This window comes from Orcinus orca, chromosome 18 (genome assembly GCF_937001465.1).
Source record: "Orcinus orca chromosome 18, mOrcOrc1.1, whole genome shotgun sequence".
Classification (NCBI taxonomy): domain Eukaryota; kingdom Metazoa; phylum Chordata; class Mammalia; order Artiodactyla; family Delphinidae; genus Orcinus; species Orcinus orca.
The window spans coordinates 56,650,416-56,670,328 of NC_064576.1; the positions used below are offsets into that span (position 1 = coordinate 56,650,416).

Below are 19,913 nucleotides of genomic sequence, written 5' to 3' on the forward strand. Positions count from 1 at the left end.
AGGGGGGATAGTATTATAGCAAAATAACTAATAAGTAGGTATCTATACAATACCTCATACAGAACAAGTAACTGTATATCACTTATTCATCAGTAATTTCACTAAAACTACAAATCATTAATAATAATTACTTCAATCTTAGCATCTATTAGGGACTTTTAATTTTACTACTGGAAATATTCTCTCTAATTTCTATCTGTAAAGGTCTAACATTTATTTATAAGACATTATGAATTTCTTACAGAATAATCTTACCAGACTGAAAGCTAGGAAAACATGAAACACTTGCCCTTACTTTAGAATAGGAAAAAAGCAACATGGAGCAGCATATTAATTTGTTGATGGTTAAATGATACAATGGAGGCAGACAACTAAAAATACTGTATCTTTATACTTATCCATAGCTCAGTAGTTAACACCATTGGGAATGCATTCGTGTTCATGCTTCCTTAAAATAATATACAAAACATAATCTAACTTTCAACTGGTGAACATTCAATACCATATCAAATTTCTTTGGGGTTTTCTTAAAATTTCTAACTCCTACCTTGCTGTCAGGCTATAAACTGCTACTTTCCCAATGTCACCTTACATGCCTCAGAATCCCCTTTTTTTTCCCTTCTCCTCCCCTCATCTGCTTTAAAATGATAAAGCTAGTAAAATATAAGACTTGAAAAAAAAAGTCTAAAAAGGACCAGAAATGCTATGCAAAAACAGTAAGGGAAAAAAACAAAACAAAACATAGCTTTACTTTGTGACGGCAATTTCAAGCAGTTTTGGAAGCCAGAGCTGTGTCTAAAGGATTAGGTTATCCACTCTGGATAAGCGGAGTGTTACCATGTGTGGACTGCGTCCTTACCTTCTTAGCTTTCTTAATGAGGCCAGGGTCACTGGTTCGAACCATTACCTCAGATTACAACCACAAAGAAAATGTGCCTCTATTTCCACCAGTGACAGAAAAGGAATCACTGAACTCCTCACACCCCATTAAGGAAGGGAGCAACTAGACATCCAAAGTAGGGTCAGCACTTTTCTAAAACACAGCACGGATCAGGCCACTCTACAAAAACAAGAAGCGTTCTCCATTCCAAGTCCAATTAAGTCCAAACTTCGCAATCCTGCCTTTAATTAAGGCTTTTCAAAGTTAGCCTTGCCTTCTACATTCCTGTATACAGACACTATCTCTTACTTATCTCTTAGACTATCTATGTCCTGTGTTCTCTTCTATAAATACTCCTCGTACCTTGAACCTTTTTGGTATGTTTTCTCCACTGAAGTGACTTACTAATCCCCATGGCTATCAAACTTCTCTCAAATGTCACCTCCTCAAAAGCATGTGATCTTTACCTTCTGTCTCCCAATACTGTTTTATTAGATCTCTCATGACACACCATATTCTACCTTGCCATACTTTTCCCATTTATTGGCTTTCTATCCCAAGTCATTCCCTAAAATGATTCAAGAAGCTTACAAAGATAGATATAAATACTCTAAGATACAATAACTTATAAATGAGTGAGAAAACTTGACACAAAGGACCAGAAACAGAAGAGTCATATAAATTGAATCTGTTACCTGTTAGCTTTTCCTTTCATGTATATGTATACGTATATATACACATACACTTATTCTTAAATTCAACGTAGGCTCTTCTTAAGGATATAAAGAGTGCTATGCATATACACAGTCAATAAATTACATCCTTTCAAATACCCAGGAGATTCCGTAATCTAAGGACATTTTCAAAACATCCCTTTAAAAAATTACATTCCTTTGTATGTGTACCCACACATACATGTATATATTCTCGAATTTTTTAAATGGCAAGCAAAATGAAACAATGCACCAAAATATAAAAGAGTAAGTTTTGTGGCACTTTAAATGTCAGTAAAATAATCAAATTACTCACATTTATTGTCAATGATAGCATTAATGCTTTTCTCATTTAAATAAATCTCTACCATTTCCTTTTTGGTACAGACCTAGGAGTGCTCAGGAGATAGGAAGAAATAATTCCACCTCTTTCCAATGCCTGGAAGAGACTGGCAATGGAACCTCGTTAGTATGAAAAGAAAGCAGCTAGATCACTAAAGTAAAGAACCAATCCTAAACACTTAGTTCACCTTCACCTGGATTTCTATTCACTACTAAATATTTTGGGGACACATCTGCTTTGGATTATAGACACAGATAAACCCTATGAAAAGATTAAATTGCCAAAAATCCTACCTGAAGGTTATAACCACTTATCCTCAGACCTTTAAAACTGCAGCTATAAATAATAGCTTTCCTGGGAAATTAGGTTATTTTTTTTCTTTTTCAACACAAGAGAAACAAAACATTGCTTCAAGGGAAGAGAAGGTAGGAAGGTGAATACAGTATTTTTATAAACTGAGAAATTTTGCTAACCAAAGCATTCCTGTACTGAATCATTTTACAATGGAAATCACTCTCCCCCTAATTTCTTTCTTTCATTCATTAACGAATAACAGAAAAACATAATTTCCTAAGTTCTCCTCCCTGTTCCAAGCATACCCCCGCTCCAATCCAGATTACGGATTCCTTTGATACTAATTTTCCCTGAACATCAGTTAGTTAGCAAGTGTTGAGGGCAAAATCACTCCCCAATTTAATCTTCAGTCACTTCCTTTCACCTCCTTAACTTACTCCATTAAGCCCAACTGTTGCCTTAATTATGCCCACACTGTTCTCCTTATTTCCTCCCATTTTTATTAACCTTCTCCTGCCTCAAACTTTCTCCTTCAACTCAAGACTTTTGAAAAGTCAGTTCAAACAACACTGCTTTCCTAACCTACCAAAGGTCAATTCTATCCCATCTGTGAACTCTGAATGCAATTTCCTGTGTCATTTTGGAGGCTAGCGTTCCAGGTACAGTCTAAGAAACGTTTTGTAGCACTATGTCAGGAATTCACGTAGCCTCTCTGAACTTGTTCCTCTACCTATAAGCCAAAAGTTGAATGGGATCCAGATTTCCAGCTCAAAATTTCTGATTCATTGATTTCGTGTTGTTTAAAAGCGTTATTTAGCTCTTATAATTTCCCCATGTATATGCAGCATACACTGCTTGAGAACAAGAACCATGTTAGATTCCATCTGTGCCCACACCATTACTAGATATAATGATTTACACCTAGTACCTACTCAATAAATATATCCATCTGATAGGCCAGTGAGGGGGAGACAGAGAACTTAATGTAATAGGTACAGTAACATATCCGAGAAGAACTGAACCTTACTCCTATCAAAACTGCTATGCAATAATGGTAACAGGATGGCAAAGTATTTGGCAATAATTATATCCCTTTCCCAGATGATTGTGGGGTATGTTTTTGCCACACGTCTGCACTCACTTATTCAACAAATATTTCAGAACATACCATGAATCAGGTTATACTGCATGCAGTGGAAATACAGAGGTAAAAACAGATGGGTGACATCCTTACTCGCAAGGAGCTTACATTCTGGAGTACAAGAACAAGAGGAGCGTCCCTACCCGAACTTCCAAGATCAAAACAAGAGTATCTGAGGATATAATGAGTTAAATATCTGCAGCTCCCAGTGCCTTCCAGTGTAGGAAACAACAGTCAGAACACCTTGGTTTTGATCATATCCTACAGAGACGGCAGAGCACAGAAGTCATTAAGAGCACAAAATCTAGACCCAGACTGACTGGATTTAAATCCCAGCTCCCACTTACTAGCTATGTGACCTTGAATAAGTTAATCATTCTATCCCTCAATTTCTTTACCTGCAAAATGCGGATAATAATGGTACTTACACCTCATAAGGTTGTTCTGAGAATTAAACAAGTTGATATATGCAAAGTGCTTAGAACAAGCATATAACGAGTACCATAATTTTCAACTACTCCTACTACAACTGTTACTACTACTATTATTACTAAATTGTTGTAGTCTGTCCATGAAAAGCTAAAAACAGCATACGACATATGGTAGGAACTCAATATTTAATTACTGACGGAATAAATGAACCCAAGACTCAGTTTCTTCCTCTGTGAAAATAGAACAAAAGCATCCTGTCCATTTTAGGACATGGGCGTCCCTGGTGGCTCAGTGGTTAAGAATCCGCCTGCCAATGCAGGGGACACGGGTTCAAGCTCTGGTCCGGGAAGATCCCACATGCCATGGAGCAACTAAGCCCGTGCACCACAACTACTGAGACTGTGCTCTAGAGTCCGCGAGCCACAACTACTGAACCTGCGTGCCACAACTACTGAAGCCCGCATGCCCAGAGCCCGTGCTCCGCAGCAAGAGAAGCCACCGCAATGAAAAGCCCGCGCACGACAATGAAGAGTAGCCCCCGCTCGCTGCAACTAGAGGAAGCCTGCAAGCAACAACGAAGACCCAACACAGCCAAAAAAAAAAAAGTCCTGAAAAAAAAAAAAATTTAGGACTGCTATGACTCAAGGGTATATAATCTATTTCAGAGTTTTGCTTAACCCCCCCCAATCATACAAGAGGCAGGTTTTATTACTATCACCACTAGAAATTTATCACAGCCATGTGTTAGCAAAAAATTAATGCTAGATAGTATTTCAATTGTACGTTTATATGTTCCTAACTAGTCAGTATGCTGTTTGTTACCATATAAATATACACTAACCCTAATAACCAAAGAAATTAGATAACTAGGTGAGCTGGGAGAGAATGAAATCTTATCAACAATGAGTAATTTTATAATCAATCCATCCATCTACAATTTACTCAAAAAAGGAATACTCAGGCATGTACACAGAGTGTCAAGAGTTCCTCAACTTAAGTAGTGACCTGATATTACAAAAATAATCTGGGATGCCTGGGAAAATAAGATGCTATCTCATCTGTCTCATCCCCATGAAGCTCAAGAGCACCCTTTACCCTATGGCTCAGTGAACGAGAAAAGGCAATACCATTCACCATGACCTAAAGTTAATTCTTTAACAAGATCAAGCCACAGTCGATCTTCTCCCCAGTCAACACAAATATGGTTTTAAGCCAAACAAGGTTTAACACTGGTATGTCCACGAAAAGAATATGACAAACGTTTAAAGACTCTCAGAACTAGCCTCTGATGATCACCCCACTACAACATCAGATTCTATATTTTCCCTTCTGTTTTTAATTACCCCAACCTTAAAAGTAAAGGCCTCATATCTTAATACTTTTTACTCCCATTTAATACCCATATATAATCAATTAAAACGATTGCTAATTCTCATCACTGCGAAATCTCTTCCATGGTTCTTTTCCCTTCATAGAATCCATAACTTACTAGTTTAGTAACAATCACTTGTTGTCACTACAACGACCATAAGTAAAACAGATCAGTCAGGAATTTTAAACAAGTAATTAACTCAATGCTTACTATACTGTCTAACAAAGAAAACTCCTTTAATACAAACAAGTGGCATTTCACCAGTTAAATGCTTATATGTTAAACAGCTGAAACTGCAAAGAACTTCCAAGGTAATACTTAGATATTTGAGAATCATTTATGCTAAACAGCTGAACCAGTCAAACGGAGATAAGAATACTGACATTCTAATTTAGAAATAAGTGGGGTTTTTTGTTTGTTTTATTCAAGTTGGAGAACTTCTACTGTCATAAACATATGTAAATACAAAATAAACATACAATGCTTGTTAAAAGCAGCAACTAAGCATTGCTTTTTTGCTCAAAATACAGCAAAAAGTAATCAATTCTCAATCATCTCTATTAAAGGAGAAAATAGTGATAACACATGATCTATAAAGAACTTATTTAACTTTCAAATATATCATAATAGTGTTTTTAAAAAGAAGCTGAACTTATGCCAATATTAAAAAATTTTTTCTTCAGTTATCCATTAAGCAGATTTTTACTGAGTACCTACTGTAAGGCACTGAAATATACTTTGGATATATAGTAGCAAACCAAACATCTCTGTTCATGAAGCTTAAAATCATCAAACAGATAATCCCCCAAAACAAAAACTAATTATGCAATACAAACTGTACTAGCACTATAAAAGAACAAGGTGATCTTAAACAGTATTAACAAAGAACCTAAGTTTAGGTTGGTATGTCACAGAAGGCCTCTCAAAGTGACAGTGAGGCTTAAGGAGGAATGGAGGGAAGGTGACACAGCGCACGCCAAAGCCTGGAGGAGAGAGCAAGAAAGGATGGCAACCCGAGGAATCGAAAGGAGGCAGCTGGGACACAGAAAGGGAGGGGGAAAGTGGCATGTGAGGCCAGAAGTGAGCAAAAGCAAAATGTAATTACCTTGCAAGAAATGGGAAGGCTTCGGGGTTTGGGGGCAAGTGAGAGACCTGAACAGCCTTCCGTTTTAAGAACATCACTCTGACTACAAGACATAAAATCAGAGAAAGGCAAGAGTGTATGCAGGAAGTTGGTGAGGAAGCTACTGCAGGGCTTTAAGAGCTGACTATGTTACCTTAGACTAGAGTGGTGGCAACACAGATGGGGAAAGAAAAGATAAATTCAAGATATATTTAGAATGTAATGGTCAGAATGCAGAGGGTGGGGGAAAGGAAGCTATCAAGAACGACTCAGGTTTCTTAAGTGAAGAATTAGAGTAAGAAATATTTATTAAAATGAGCACAACTAAAAGAGAAATTTTAGAGGGTAGGTAATGAAGAGGTTAAGCTTATGATCTGTTGAGACTGCGAGGCTGTGAGAATATAAGCAGAGATAACAGGAAGGCAGAGGACCGTAGCAGTCTAGAGCTAAGAAGAGAAGTGTGGGCTATGATGTGCATTCAGGAGTTGAGAGCATACAGACCATGGAACAGCAGATCACCTAGGGAAAAGGGAAAAGGCAGTAGGTGGGAAGAGGACTCAAACCCAAACAAACTCCAATGTTGAGAGTCTGATAGAGGAGCTGAACTGAAGGAGAATGAAAAGGAGTGGCCAGAAAGGTGGGAAGGAACTAAGCAGGATATCACTGAAAGCAAAAGAGAGTGGGTGTTTCAAGGAAGGAAAACAAAGATCAACTAGACCTATTGAGACTGAAAGGTCAAGTAAGATTTTCAGGTCAAGCTGACTAGTAAGGAAGAAGTGAAGGGTTGGGGAGAGTGGGACATTTGAATATATGTGACACTAGGAAAAAAGTCAACCTGGAATCCAAAACATTATAGATCATTCTTTTCAAATAATGTAAACATCCTTTATCATTTTTTTCCCTCATGTAATTTATTTTAATAAGCCATTAAAGCATATTCTTACCATGATATTAAAACCTAACGACACGGTGACACAGCAAAAACCAACCAGGGTTCTGATATTGTCACACCAGAACAGGGCATGCTCTGCAGTTTCATATTTTTAAATTGAACTTTCTAAATAAGAAATAAAATCTACATGTTTTGCAATTCTGAAGTCAACGTTACAAAGACAGAATTTAAATTATTAGAAAAGTAAAATGGTTTTCCTGAAGAGATAATTTTCATACAACTTGCCCCAAAAATGTTAAAATTAATTCATTTAACATGTCTGCCTACTGTATTCCAGGTACACCACTCTTACGACTTTACCCAGTTTTTTCTCACCAAGGGCTCATACGTAAATGTTGGTATGTTCTATGACAATCCCATTATTTGTACTAATACACAAGTCAATAAAGCCTGCCCTTTTTCGGGTTTTCAGCCACTCTGTTACTACTTATGGGCATCACCCTTACCTCTCTGTTGGCTTTATGAGTAGTAGAAACAGCGCCAGATTTTGAATTGGAAAAATGGCTTTTAATCCCACTGTTTACTGTTATGTATACAACTTTACTGTTATGTATATAACCTGACACAGCTTACTTGGCTTCTCTAATAAACTAAATAAGCTTCAGTCTATTCACCAGTAAATTAGAAAAAAACTTAATTCACAAGGTTGTTGAGTGGTTAAATGTGACAACAAATATTAACTGAATCTAATCCTAACATTCTTAATCACTTCTGTGAATTGAACTACCAAGTTATATGCCATTATTACTTCTGCTGAATATAAGCCAAGCAATTCCACTCAAAATTTACGTACTAGTTATAGATCAAATCTTGGAGCATGAGTTGTTAAAATTAGTAATATTCTTTACATTTAACAGTGCAATATTCTACAACTGAAATAGATATGTAATGTTAAATGCACATCTATTTTACACTCCTTTCCTAAAAACCCCACTGAAATGACAGAAAAGGAATTTCTTAAGATATAAAGCCATAAACCCACAAAAACTGAGAGAACGGGTAGAAAAGACAATAGCAACAAAAATTTGGAAGCTGGAAAGCAGATGGTTGAGTGACAAATGACTTATTTAGCAAACACTAGGAAATCAAATCTTTAGCAAACAGTGGGGAAAGCCAAGAACAAACCCAATTTAAACTGTAAAATCCCCAAAAGACTCAGGAATTGGCAGTTACCACATACATCTGAAGTGGGATGTGGGAGAGAGAGAGTGCTTAAAATAAGGAAGATTGTTTAAAAGTCTGTTTAAGAAGCAACCAGCCCTACAAATCCCAACGGCCCCTCCCCAGCCCCAACAAAAAACTGAAAATATATTGTCTGGTGAATATAAAACACAAGATCCCAGGACTGAGGAAATGAGGCACAAAAGTATGCAGGAGAACATACTGAAAACAAGCTGACTGAGTGAAGAGACATATACAGGGATGCTCCACCAGGTGACCATAAAGCAAAGCTAACGAGACTCTCAGAATTTTGAATCAGCATTTTACTCCCCTACTCTCACCCACAACCACCATCTAAGGAAAGGCTACAGCACAAAAGATGAAGACCGAACAAATAAAAACTAAGAAAGCTAAAACTGGAGGACACAGATCACACAGGGATCAGACAGCTAAGAGAAAGTACTATTGTTACTAGAACAGGACAGATATTATTTAAAAGGACCAAAGACAAAAGCTCTTGGAAATCAAATACATGATAATAGATGGAAACTCAACAGAAGTAAAGCAAAAAGAAAAAGAGATGGCAAATAGGAAAGAAAATATGAGAAAATTAGAAGACTGGTCAAGAAGGTCCATTATCCCAATAAAAGGAGTTTGAGAAAGAAAAAAGAAATTGGAAAGAAATAATCAACAACCTCATTCAAGAAAAAGTCTCAGAATTAAAAGATGTTTCCAGACTGAAAGGGGACACCAGTACTCAGCACCCTGAATGAAACGAAACCCACATAAGAACCCATCATCGTAAAATTTCAGAACACTAAAAACAGATACAATTTTAAAAGCGTTCAGAGATTTAAAAGAAAGAAGGGATGGAAAGAGAGAATAAACAAGAGTATAGGGGAAAAAAAGAAAAAACAAAACACATACACACAGGTCACATGTAATATATATAAGGAATCTGAATGGCTTCAAACTTCTCAAAAGCAAAGTGGAAGCTAGAAAGCCATGGAGCAAAATTATAAAATAATACAATTTCCAATCCAATATTCTTTACCTAACCGAAGAATCAAACAAGTAACAGGGTAAGCTAAAGCCATTTTAAAACATCAAGTGAGCCAAGAATGAATAATGACATGAGTCACTGGAAAATGGAGATCCAACCACAGAAGACAGTGAAAGGAATCCCACAAATATTAATAGTTGCATACCAAGTCTAAAAGGCAATCAGTCCAGAATGAAGCTCAGAGAAATATCAGAGAGACTTCCTCAGGAAGATAAAATTGATAACAGTACCTGATATGTCTGAACATCTCAAGGGACATTTGATGAAATGATGAATCAGTGATTACTACAGAGAAAATTAAGGGGGGGCCGGGTGGGTGGAGACAATGAATTCCAGCCAAATCACCCTATGGTAAGGCTAACAGTCAGCAAGTTACATTGAGAACTTCTTATCAGCTCTTTAGTCTCCTACACTTAAGTACAAGCAGAGAACCTAGAATTGCCAGACATCTGAAGAAAGGCTCTATCATAAAAGGTTAAGCCCAAAACATACAAAAATGGGGAGAAAGGCAACTTGGAGGAAACAGATGATGACAGATGAAACCTTGGGGTGGGGGAACCCACTGACATTTCTAAATGCTAAATAGTATAAGAAATATATATATAAGTGTACCACACATACTAGATGGCTGGGGTGGGAGGAGGGAGGCAAGTGCAGGACATTAGACAGGATAGGAAAAGTAATCATATTTTACAAGAACACTGAATAATCAATAGTGATGCAATCATAACTATTAAGAGGAGGAGGGACCAGGAGGAAGGAGGACCAACTGAGTAGGTCATGACAAAGTTAATCTTCATTTTCTACCCACAAAGTTAATAAAGCCAAAAACAAAAGCAAGGATGGATTTCCCTGGTGGCGCAGTGGCTAAGAATCCACCTGCCAATGCGGGGGACACGGGTTTGAGCCTTGGTCTGGAAGGATCCCACATGCCACGGAGCAACTAAGCCCGTGTGCCACAACTACTGAGCCCGCGCGCCTAGAGCCCGGCTCCGCAACAAGAGAAGCCACGGCGATGAGAAGCCCGAGCACCGCGACTAAGGAAAGCCCGCGCACAGCAACAAAGACCCCATGTAGCCAAAAATAAAGAAAGAAGGAAATGTATTAAAAAAAAAAAAGTAAGGAGTATTTTATTTAACACACACACATATATAGGGCATATGAGTTAGAAACAGTTCTAAGGGCTTTGCAAATGCATTGAATTCTTATAACAACCCTATGAGGTAGGTACTATTTTCCTCACTTTTTAAAATGAGCAAACTGAGGCACAGCGAGGTTAAGCAGCTAGTAAACAATAGAGGATGGATCAGACCTAAGCAGTCTAATTCCAGGGTCCATGCTCCTAACCACCTGGCTATGTTGCACATCTAGTAGCAACACAAGCAGTTAGAGACTAGGAGGTAAATATCACAGTCATCATCTAAAAGAGGTGAAAGTGATTGCTTCTGGGAAATGAAGCAGGCAGGAAGCTTCTGTTTGTTTTGATAACCATGTAAACTATTTGGCTCTTTAAACGGTGCAGGTACAACCTAAATAAAAATTAAAACTTATAATTTAGTATTTTACAGTTAAAAGTATTTTATCTGATGCTACCATCCTAAGAAGTAGGCAAAATGAGTATTATTCCTACTTGATAAGAAAACTCATTCCTCTTTAGTAAATATGAGGGCCAACTCTGTAACAGGCACTGCATTTAAAAGACAGACATCAATTCACCTCAAGGTATGAAAAGGCAAAAGAGGTAGAAAAAGCAAGTATTTTCATTCATTTCTTTTCACTTTGTTGCGTTTAACTATATGATCCTACAACCTGAACAGTTGTGCTTAAGGTGAGAGACAATACAAATTTTAAATCATGATAGAAAAAGCAGAGAAAGGTCTGCTCATTAATCGGTTCAAAAAAGATTTAGCTCTTGCCCTTGAGGAACTCAGTCTTGTGGAGAAAATGGGTAAACATAATTCAGACTGAATGTGTGCAGTGCCTTGACTAGAGGAACACTAAAAAGGGCTAAGGAAACAACATTCCCTGGGTGAAGAGACTGCTTCAGAGGGAACATCTGAGCTGAGCCTTGAAGGAGGAATAGAAGTTTGACCAATTAATTTCACAGAAGAGGCTGTACTAACAATCACAAAACACTAGACTATACATCAGTGTGAAATACCTGTGTCTTCCCTGTGTTGTAAAAATAAGTTCACATTAAAGGTTAACGTGAGACATTAAGAACTTTTTAATGAGACTGATTTTTAAAAATCTAGATACATAATCTTAATGCCTGATCCATGTTTCTAATCTTCATAGTCTCTACCAGTAGCCAACTGAAAGCATTTTCCACATGTGTCAGAAATATTTTAAAATGTAAAGTGTTAGAATATTATTTCAAAAGATGACTAAAGAACAACGAATCTTCATTTGTCCTACCATCCAAAAGTTGTATTGTTAACGTGTTTTCTAAGTCGTAATACTGAAATTACAATGTACTCTTTTCTCCTATGGGAGAAATAGGTGACCAAGCCCAGAAGACACAAGTGACACAGAAACTAAAATGGGAAGAAAAAGTAAAAAACACTTTAAAAAAATAAATAGAAACTCATTATCACTTTTTTCTCTTGCAGATATTCTCAAATTCCCTTCCAAGAACCAATTTAAATGAAACATTTCTTTTTCCAAACTACAGTGGTAAAAGAAATAATCTGCAAGAAAGCACAAAGAAAATAATATACAAATTTACCCTATCTGACCTTTACAGGTATTTTAGGGGTCATTTTGATTTCTCAGAATTTAAAGGATACCTCTGAAAAAAAATTTTCTGGTCTTGATGACTTGACTTTGATGTTAACAAAGGCTCAAATATGTAGCTCACTCAAAACAGGTACAGTCAACTCAAGTTACTTTATACCAATATTTAATCATATGTCTCAGTATCTGTTTTTGTCCCTTTAATTTCAAAGCTTCCTACATAATTTGCCCCTCATTAATGTTCCCCTCAGTTACTATATGGAAAAATTAATTTTGTAGTAATATCTTAAACGGGGACTCTATCTCTACAGTTAAAAACCGAGCTGTAAAGTCTCCTGACTTTAATCATCTGGAACAGCATGTTGTGGAAAGCTCTATCATGCCCCACCACCAGGAGGAAAACAAAAAAGGAGAGAGTCATGCCAGGAGACCACAAACAGTAATTGGCAAAAATCATGGCAGGTCTGAATTCAAAATATGTGGTTTTCATTTGTGTATCTGACCCATCCTTTATTTCTCTAAATTTAGCAACCACATAATGGACCCGTGGGCTTTACTCAGATCACACCCTTTAAATTTAGAACTTATTAATATTTGGGGTAAATAATTCTTTAAAATTACAGATAAGTATTAGCATGATTTGATACATTTAAAGGTTTAACAATAATTATAACAGGACTCTTAAGGAAACCACCTCCTAGAAGAGGTCTATCTTTTAATGTACAGTTTTGTACACATGATACTGAATACATTTGGCTAGGTAATGACATTTTAATTATATGACTTAGAAAAGTAATACAAATCTTGAAAGACAAGACTTTAAATTATTTCAATTAATCATGCCTTTACCTTATATCTTCTAAGTAACTAAAAAAAAACAAAAACAAAAAACATGAAAACCTCACTGAAACATTAGGTCTTTGTTTTTCTAAAACTGCAATTCTTTTGAAATATGCTCAATATTTCCAAAGGGAAAACCACAGATATACATTTTGAATGTAAATGTTCCAACTGGTTTGATAAAAGTTCAATCTCAAAAATCTCCAACTAATACTAAAATAATTAAGTATCTTTCAAGCTTATTCAAAGTTCCACAGTGAAAATGAATAGCCTTTGTCATAACTCCTATATTATTTTGATCAAGGTTAGTCAGACTGGCAAATTTGTGAAAAGAACATTCCTTTAAAAATCAACTTAGTTTAAAGCCATGTAGTAGCATGAGAGATTTCACAACTTTTCTAGCTAGCCAGCTTCAAAGACACAATTGGATTCAATAAACATGATTATCACATTATTTCCAATCCAATTAAGAAAACGCTGGTTTAATAATGTACTTTAGGCTTTATGTATTTTTTTGGTAAGAGAAGAGGAGAACAGGTGGAGTAGACTGTAGGAGCGCAAAGTCGGTTTCATGTCTCTATAAATTCAACCCTCCAAGACTTTGTTTCTTTACCCTTTAAAATGGCTACCACCTTGATCTACTATGCAAAAGGAAAAATGCACAGCATACTACTATCAACGATAAATCCGGTTATTTTTAAGAGTGTATGGCCTCCTACCCAACGAAACACTTTTTAAGATTCCCATTCCTTTACTGTTCCAATGAAACGACCATTAGATAAGTACACAAAAGTTGGGCAATTAGTTTGAGGGCAACCTGTATAACCCAGCTTAGGTCATCTTTCCTGTAATATCTGATGAGGAAAAGCAGCTAACGTTATCTTTCACAGACTAAGAGCAAACACAGTAGAACTTTAAAGGGTTGTCCTGTCCAGTAAAGGAGAAACAAATGTGGGAACCACAACCTCCCCTCCCGTCCCCAAGAGATGATCATAATGATTTTAGGAACTCAAAAGAACAGATTAACTATTAGATGGGTCAGCAAAAACTAGTAACTCTAAAAACCATTTTATAAATAACAAAACCACTTGGTGCTCCCAAACCTATTCTTAATGCTCAAAAACTATCCTGTCAAATAGTGTTTACACAAAACTTACACCACTTCCTGGCCAACTAGTTTGAGACGGCTCCATCACACTCTTGCTCTAGAAAACTTACCAGAAAAATGCAGTTTCACATACAAAAAGGAAGAAATATATAACGCTTTAGACTGATCTTGTGCATATACATAGCTACTAAAATAAATTGACTCTGCATCTGCTGAGTGTCTGCAGAAACATGGCATGACCTTACCTCTCATCCTCGCCATCCACCAGGGGTGTCGTCAGCGGTAGCACCTTCAACGGGAAAAGAGAAGCAGAGGCTCCTAGGCTGCTGCTACTCCCATCGGAAACTGCCGACATGCCCCCACTGTCACCACTGATAGTCTGAGGTAAGCCAACTAAGGAGGGTTCCGCTGGGCGCCTGGCATCTTCAATTTGGCTTCCAATTGCCTGAGCTAATGATTGTGCAGAGAACTGAGTAGAACTTGGTATCTGCTGCGCCAAAGGCAAATTTATATTAGGTGCTGCCATCAAGGGAGGCTGACTAACACTTTGAACCAAATTACCATTTTGAGTGGCAGGGGCTTGTGCTATATTCTGTGATGGAACCAAGTTTGTTGGGACAGAAGGCATTCCAGAAGGCCCAGCTGAACTAACCTGATTCGTAACAGAAATACTGCTAGCAGAGGGCAAAGGACTGACTGCAGGCAACTGCTGCGAAACAACTCCTGGAGCTACTGACTCTACTCCTTGCGGCTGGGGAGGCACAGTTAACAAGGTACTCTGGGGTGCAATGACCAACTGTTGAGGAAGGCTTGAAGCACTAGCTTGAACTCCCTGATGAAGAATCGCAGCCTGAGCGGGTGGAACTACCTGTGAAGACGGAGGAGCACCTTGCGGGATAACTGAAGGTGTGACTTGGGCAGAGGGCTGCTGCACTGCCGTAGGTAGGTTTGTCTGTTGACCAATATTTGCAATTTGACTGCCAGGAGGTACAGCAGATACTGCCGTCTGCGCCTGGCCAGCGGGTTGGCCAGCTGCCCCGGCGGGCTGCGCCTGGACTGCTGCGGGCTGCACTGGCAGCTGGATGCCCTGTGGCTGAGCCACAGGAATCCCCGAGGTTCCTGCTCCCACCCCCGCAGAAGTGGGCTGTCCAGAGGACACTGCCGCTTGCAGAATCGGCTGCTGCTGAACATACTCGGAAGCAGGATTCGGAGTCACTGACGGGCCATGGCTCGGGGCCACCGACGGCTGCTGTCCATAGTGTAACTGCTGGGGTGATGTGCCTGGCAGAGGTGCTTGCGCCGGAGGGGCCGCCTGAGAATACGGCAGTTGGGGCTGAGCCAGGCTGGAAACGGAAGGCTGCTGACCTAGAGCTGAAGTTACACCCACCACGCTCACAGGTGATGGCTGGATACCAGCTGCAGCACTGAGAGCGGCTTGCAGAGGTACTGGCTGAAGACCCTGCTTCTGCTGATAGCTCAGTTCTTGAGACTGCAACTGCACTTGCGAGATCTGTGACTGAGAAATACTCTGTGGCATACTAACTGCTGAAATGCCCGCCGGAGCAGCGCTACTGAAGTCCATCTGCGGGAGGGCGACACCTGGAAGAGCGGGCGGCTGCTGCACCACGGCAGCTGGGGCCCCCATCTCTCCGCTTCCCACACTCTCCGTGTAGTGGCTCAGCGTGCTGACACTGCTGCTCACTGAGCTCCCGCTCGTGCTCTCCCTCTCAGAAGTCACTTCTGTCGGGTTTTGTTTTACGCTTTCCACTGCTTTATTTATCACCACCCCTTCGGTGGCGGGGGCAGCGTTTTCTTTCTCATAGAACTCGGTGCAAGTCCATCTACCTTTTTTGAAGGGCTCAGAACTCGAATCTAACTTCACAACTCTGAACCTGGACGTGTTAACTGTTGGCTGTTGCTGCTGACTTGAAACTGATCCTACAGTCATCCCTGCAGCTGCACTGGCAGTGCTGTTAATGAGAACGGAGGACGAAATCGTACCGTTGCCCAGGCCGCTCAAGACAGTCACGTTAACACCGCAGCTCACTCCAGGCCCAACGCTCACACCGGCAGCACTGGGAACGTTGCTCACACTTAAATTAGCATTAGCAAGCATGCTGCTGGTCACGTTAGGATTAAAACCGCCCACAGCCGTAATGTTAACATTATTCATCGTATTAGTACCTGTAACAGAATTTACACCTATACTGCCGCTTGTACTCGGAGCACGGATACTAGTCATTACAGATGCAGGTGAGCCACTCGATGATACGGCAGAAGTTGGTGCAACTGGCATAACAGTGTCAGAGCTTCCAGTTGTAGACAGTTTTCTGGATACTGGGCTTGCGGGCGGCCCTCCCGGAATGGGTGTACTGGCCACACTGGCATGGGATGGATGGTGGTGCCCGTGATGGAGGTGGTGCCCATGATGAATGTGAGGGTGGTGATGGAGGGAGTGGGGATGAGCATTCCCATTGATTACAACATTCTGTTGTGGAAGGTGAGGCAAATGAGGCTGAGGAAGGGGGGGCTGGTTGGGAGAGACTGCCCCAGGTGTCTCGGCTTCCTGGAAGTTATTGAGAGTTTCTTCTGAGGAGCTGCGTTCAGGCTCCCCTAAGTCGGTAGCCCTGGAAAGTGACACATCAAGGATCTCGGAAGACGACAGATCTTCTGTGTGAGATTCATCCAGATCATCGTAGCTTTCGGTGTCCTCTGCGATGCTGTTGTTAGAGCTGATGCTAGCGGAGATCTGAGCCGGGGTCACGCTCGTTATCTGGAAGCCACTTTTCTTTTTCATTTGAGTTCCGCCTGGCGCAAGAGGCTGTGCCTGCAGCTGAGCCTGCGAAAGGAGGTTCAGGCTTTGTGGAGGCGGAGGCTGTGGTCCCGACAGAGAAGATGCTGCAGGAGGTGGCGGCTGGAGCAGCGACGGAGGCGGAAAATCCTCGGAAGATGGGGCACTACTACCAACGCCGGTACCTGCTGCACTGAGAGCAGAGGCGCTGCCACCACCACTGCCCCTTCGAGGCAACATTGCCGGGTGCGCCATCTTCCTAGCACTAATGTCTGCAGCGGCCGAGGCCGCGGTGGACTCGGGCGGCTGGTGCATTGTGCTGGGTACCGGGGGGCGGAGGAGGCGAGTGCAATTTCCTTCGGCACCGTAATCTTTGTATGCAAGACGCCGAGGAGGAAAACGGGACCTGACGCTCCGCCCGGCGCGATTCCTCCTCCTCCTCCTTCTCAGCCGAAGGCGCTGGCCGCTTCTGCCTTCGAGGGCGAGCTTCGGGAAGGGAGGATGAACGAGGGTGAACAGAACAGCCGGGGACCCGAAGGGGGGACCCCTTCAGTCCTTCGCCATTCACTTTCCCCTCTAGCCTCACACCCCCCTTTATATTCCGCTTCACGTGGGGTGCGGGGAAGGAGGGAGGGGAAGACCAGGGGAGGGGGGAGGCTAGGGGAGGGGGTGGGAAAGCCGAGAAATGCCCACCTTCTCCGGACAACTCCGAAGCCACCTCCACCCCTCCTCCCGCCGCGGCGGCGGCGGCCGCTGCAAAACCCTCCCGGTCGCTCTGCACGAAGGCGGCGGCGCCGAGCGAGTGTCGCCTTCCCCTCGCCACCCCCAGCCCCGCCGCCGCCGGCGAACCCTGAGCTCAGTGTGGCTCAAACCTCCCCTCCCGGCCCCGCCGGCCCCGCTCGGCCCTCCCCCCACGCCCTGCGGACCCTTTCAAACCCCCTGGGCTCGAGGCGGCTGCTCCGTGAGGAAACGCTGGCCGCGGCTGGGGCCGGCGCGGCGAGGCTCGAAGCGGGGCGGCGGCGGGGCGCCGGGTACGGTGAGCCCAGCAACGGGGCGCGGGCGGGCGCGCAGAGACGCCGGGTCCTCGCGGAGCACGGCCGGGGCGCGGCGGCGGCGGTGGCAGCGGGAGCCCAGGGACCTCTCCATCACTGGCAGCCATGGAGCCCGAGCATTTTCCTCCCTCTGGGCAGGCGCCTCGGCTCGGCACACGTCCTCGGGGAGGAAGGGGCCGGCGCCCGAGCCTCCCCGGAGGGCGGCGGGACGTGCGCTAGCGCCGACGATGCGAGCCGCTCTAGTCCTCTTCCTCTGCAGCCGGTTCGTCCGCACCCCGCTGCTCCCGCGGTCCGGGCGGGAGGGGGCCGCAGGCGGCGGCGGCGACTCCTTTCTCGGCGGCGTTGGTGGCCAGAGGGGCTGCTGCAGCCGACGCCGTTCAAAGGAACGAGAGGTGGGGTTGGTCGGTGTCGGCGAACGGGGCGGGTGAGTGGGTGGGTGCCGAGGGAGGGCGGCGGGCGGAGAGGGGGCTGTGGTGGTTGTTACTAGTGCTTTTCTCCGGCTCCACCGTATCCCCGGGTCTCTCGCGGCATCGGCAGAGGAGGGACCAGCGCCCGAGCGCAGGAGGAGGAGGGGCGACCGCCGGCCAGAGGAGGCGGTGGCGGTGGCGGGGGGAGGGGGCTGGCTGAGGAGAAGGAGGGAAGATGGCGTCTGCGCATGCGCCCCGGCGCCGCAGACATAAAGCCGGGTCTGGCGGAGGAGGAGGCGGCGGGTCTTCGAACCTCGCCGAGCGCCGGGTCTCCTGGCGGAAATTTCCGAAGGCTGGCGGAGGCGCCGACTACGTCGGCGGCGGCAGGGGTGGGGGGTGGGGAATTTCGGCCGGGGGAGCGAAACCGGGTCGGCCGGAGAGAGTCGGCCTGATGGGGGTGGGGCAGGGTGCGGGGCGCGCGCAGGTTAGGTGTGTCCGCTCCTTTTTCACACGCGGCCGGCGCGCGCGCGCAGGCACGCGGCAGGGGAGGGGGCGCGGCAGGGAGGGGCTCGAGGAGGCCGCCGGCGCCCGGGTCTCGGGTGTAAGCGCTCTGGGTAGTGTCCCCCGCCTGCGGAATGGGTAATGAGGCTTTTCTCCGCAGCAACAGCATCACGAGTTTCAGTTCCCAGGAGTCCGCCGCCGCCACGACATGAGTCAGGCTTTCTTCCTCGGCGCGTGGAGGAGCCCTCCTCCTCCTCGCCGCACCTGGGCTCGACCCCGGCCCGCGCGGCCCTCGCCCCCTCGGAGGATGCCCCAGCGCTCGGAGCCGCAGGGTCCGCGGAAGGCCGGTGGCTCCTCGGGATAGACGCTCCCTTTTGTGCGGCGCAGTTGCAGCTGCCATGCGGTCCCCTCGCCTTTCGACGGCCACGGGCTAGCCAGCCCGGCAGATATTGCAGCTGTTTGCAGTTAACTGCCTGAGCTCTTCTCTGGAGAGGGAGCGCTTGCAATCCGTCGTTACCTGGAGGGAAGCAGTAGCCCGGCCTAGTAAATAACTGACCTCAACAGGTGGAGCTTATCTCCAGCAGGGATAGCATTTCGTTTAATTGTCCAGGCTGTAGCCTGCATAGGTTTGACTTAAAAGACAAACTGGCCTAGTCATGGTGGCAACACGATGATCAATGAAGACTACCCTTTAGGGTTAGAAAAGAGAAAGAACCATCTGCAATTCCAGTTTAAAAAATAGTAATAAAACCTGCATGGATCTGAGCGTGGTGCTACAGAAGGAATGTTAGGTTTGATGGGAGGCAGTTTACTGGAAGTTGCTTCCCTGGCATTAAACGTCAAAACATTCTAGCTCTAAGCATTGTTTACTACTAGGCGAGAGCGTACTTCTCGCCCAGGAATTAAAAAACAACAAAGTATTATAATATAGAAAACCCTAGGGAGAAATGTGGTTTTATTTCAGCTTAGGTTGTTGAGAAACTGAACGTTTATGGTTAGACCTA

General features: G+C 43.3%; 2 protein-coding genes across 7 annotated transcripts in view; one reads left to right on the forward strand and one right to left on the reverse strand.

The window, feature by feature from the left end:
• TSC22D1 (TSC22 domain family member 1) overlaps positions 1-17,264 on the reverse strand; it is a 134,820-nt gene extending 117,556 nt beyond the window's left edge. For all 6 annotated transcript variants that reach the window (XR_004485706.2, XM_004274568.4, XM_049701209.1 and 3 more), the window contains exon 1: positions 14,404-17,264. Coding sequence is in view for 5 of the 6 variants with exons in the window: in XM_004274568.4 (XP_004274616.1) it covers positions 14,404-17,264 (2,861 nt within the window). In the remaining variant the exon portion in view is untranslated. The remainder of the gene's footprint in view (positions 1-14,403) is intronic.
• Positions 16,569-19,659, forward strand: LOC117203121 (SH3 and multiple ankyrin repeat domains protein 1-like). The gene is made up of 3 exons (XM_033436949.2): positions 16,569-16,658; positions 16,848-18,393; positions 19,070-19,659. The coding sequence occupies exons 1-3, from the start codon at positions 16,569-16,571 to the stop codon at positions 19,384-19,386; spliced, it is 1,953 nt and encodes a 650-aa protein (XP_033292840.1). The 3' UTR covers positions 19,387-19,659.
• Positions 19,660-19,913: the final 254 nt, after the last annotated feature.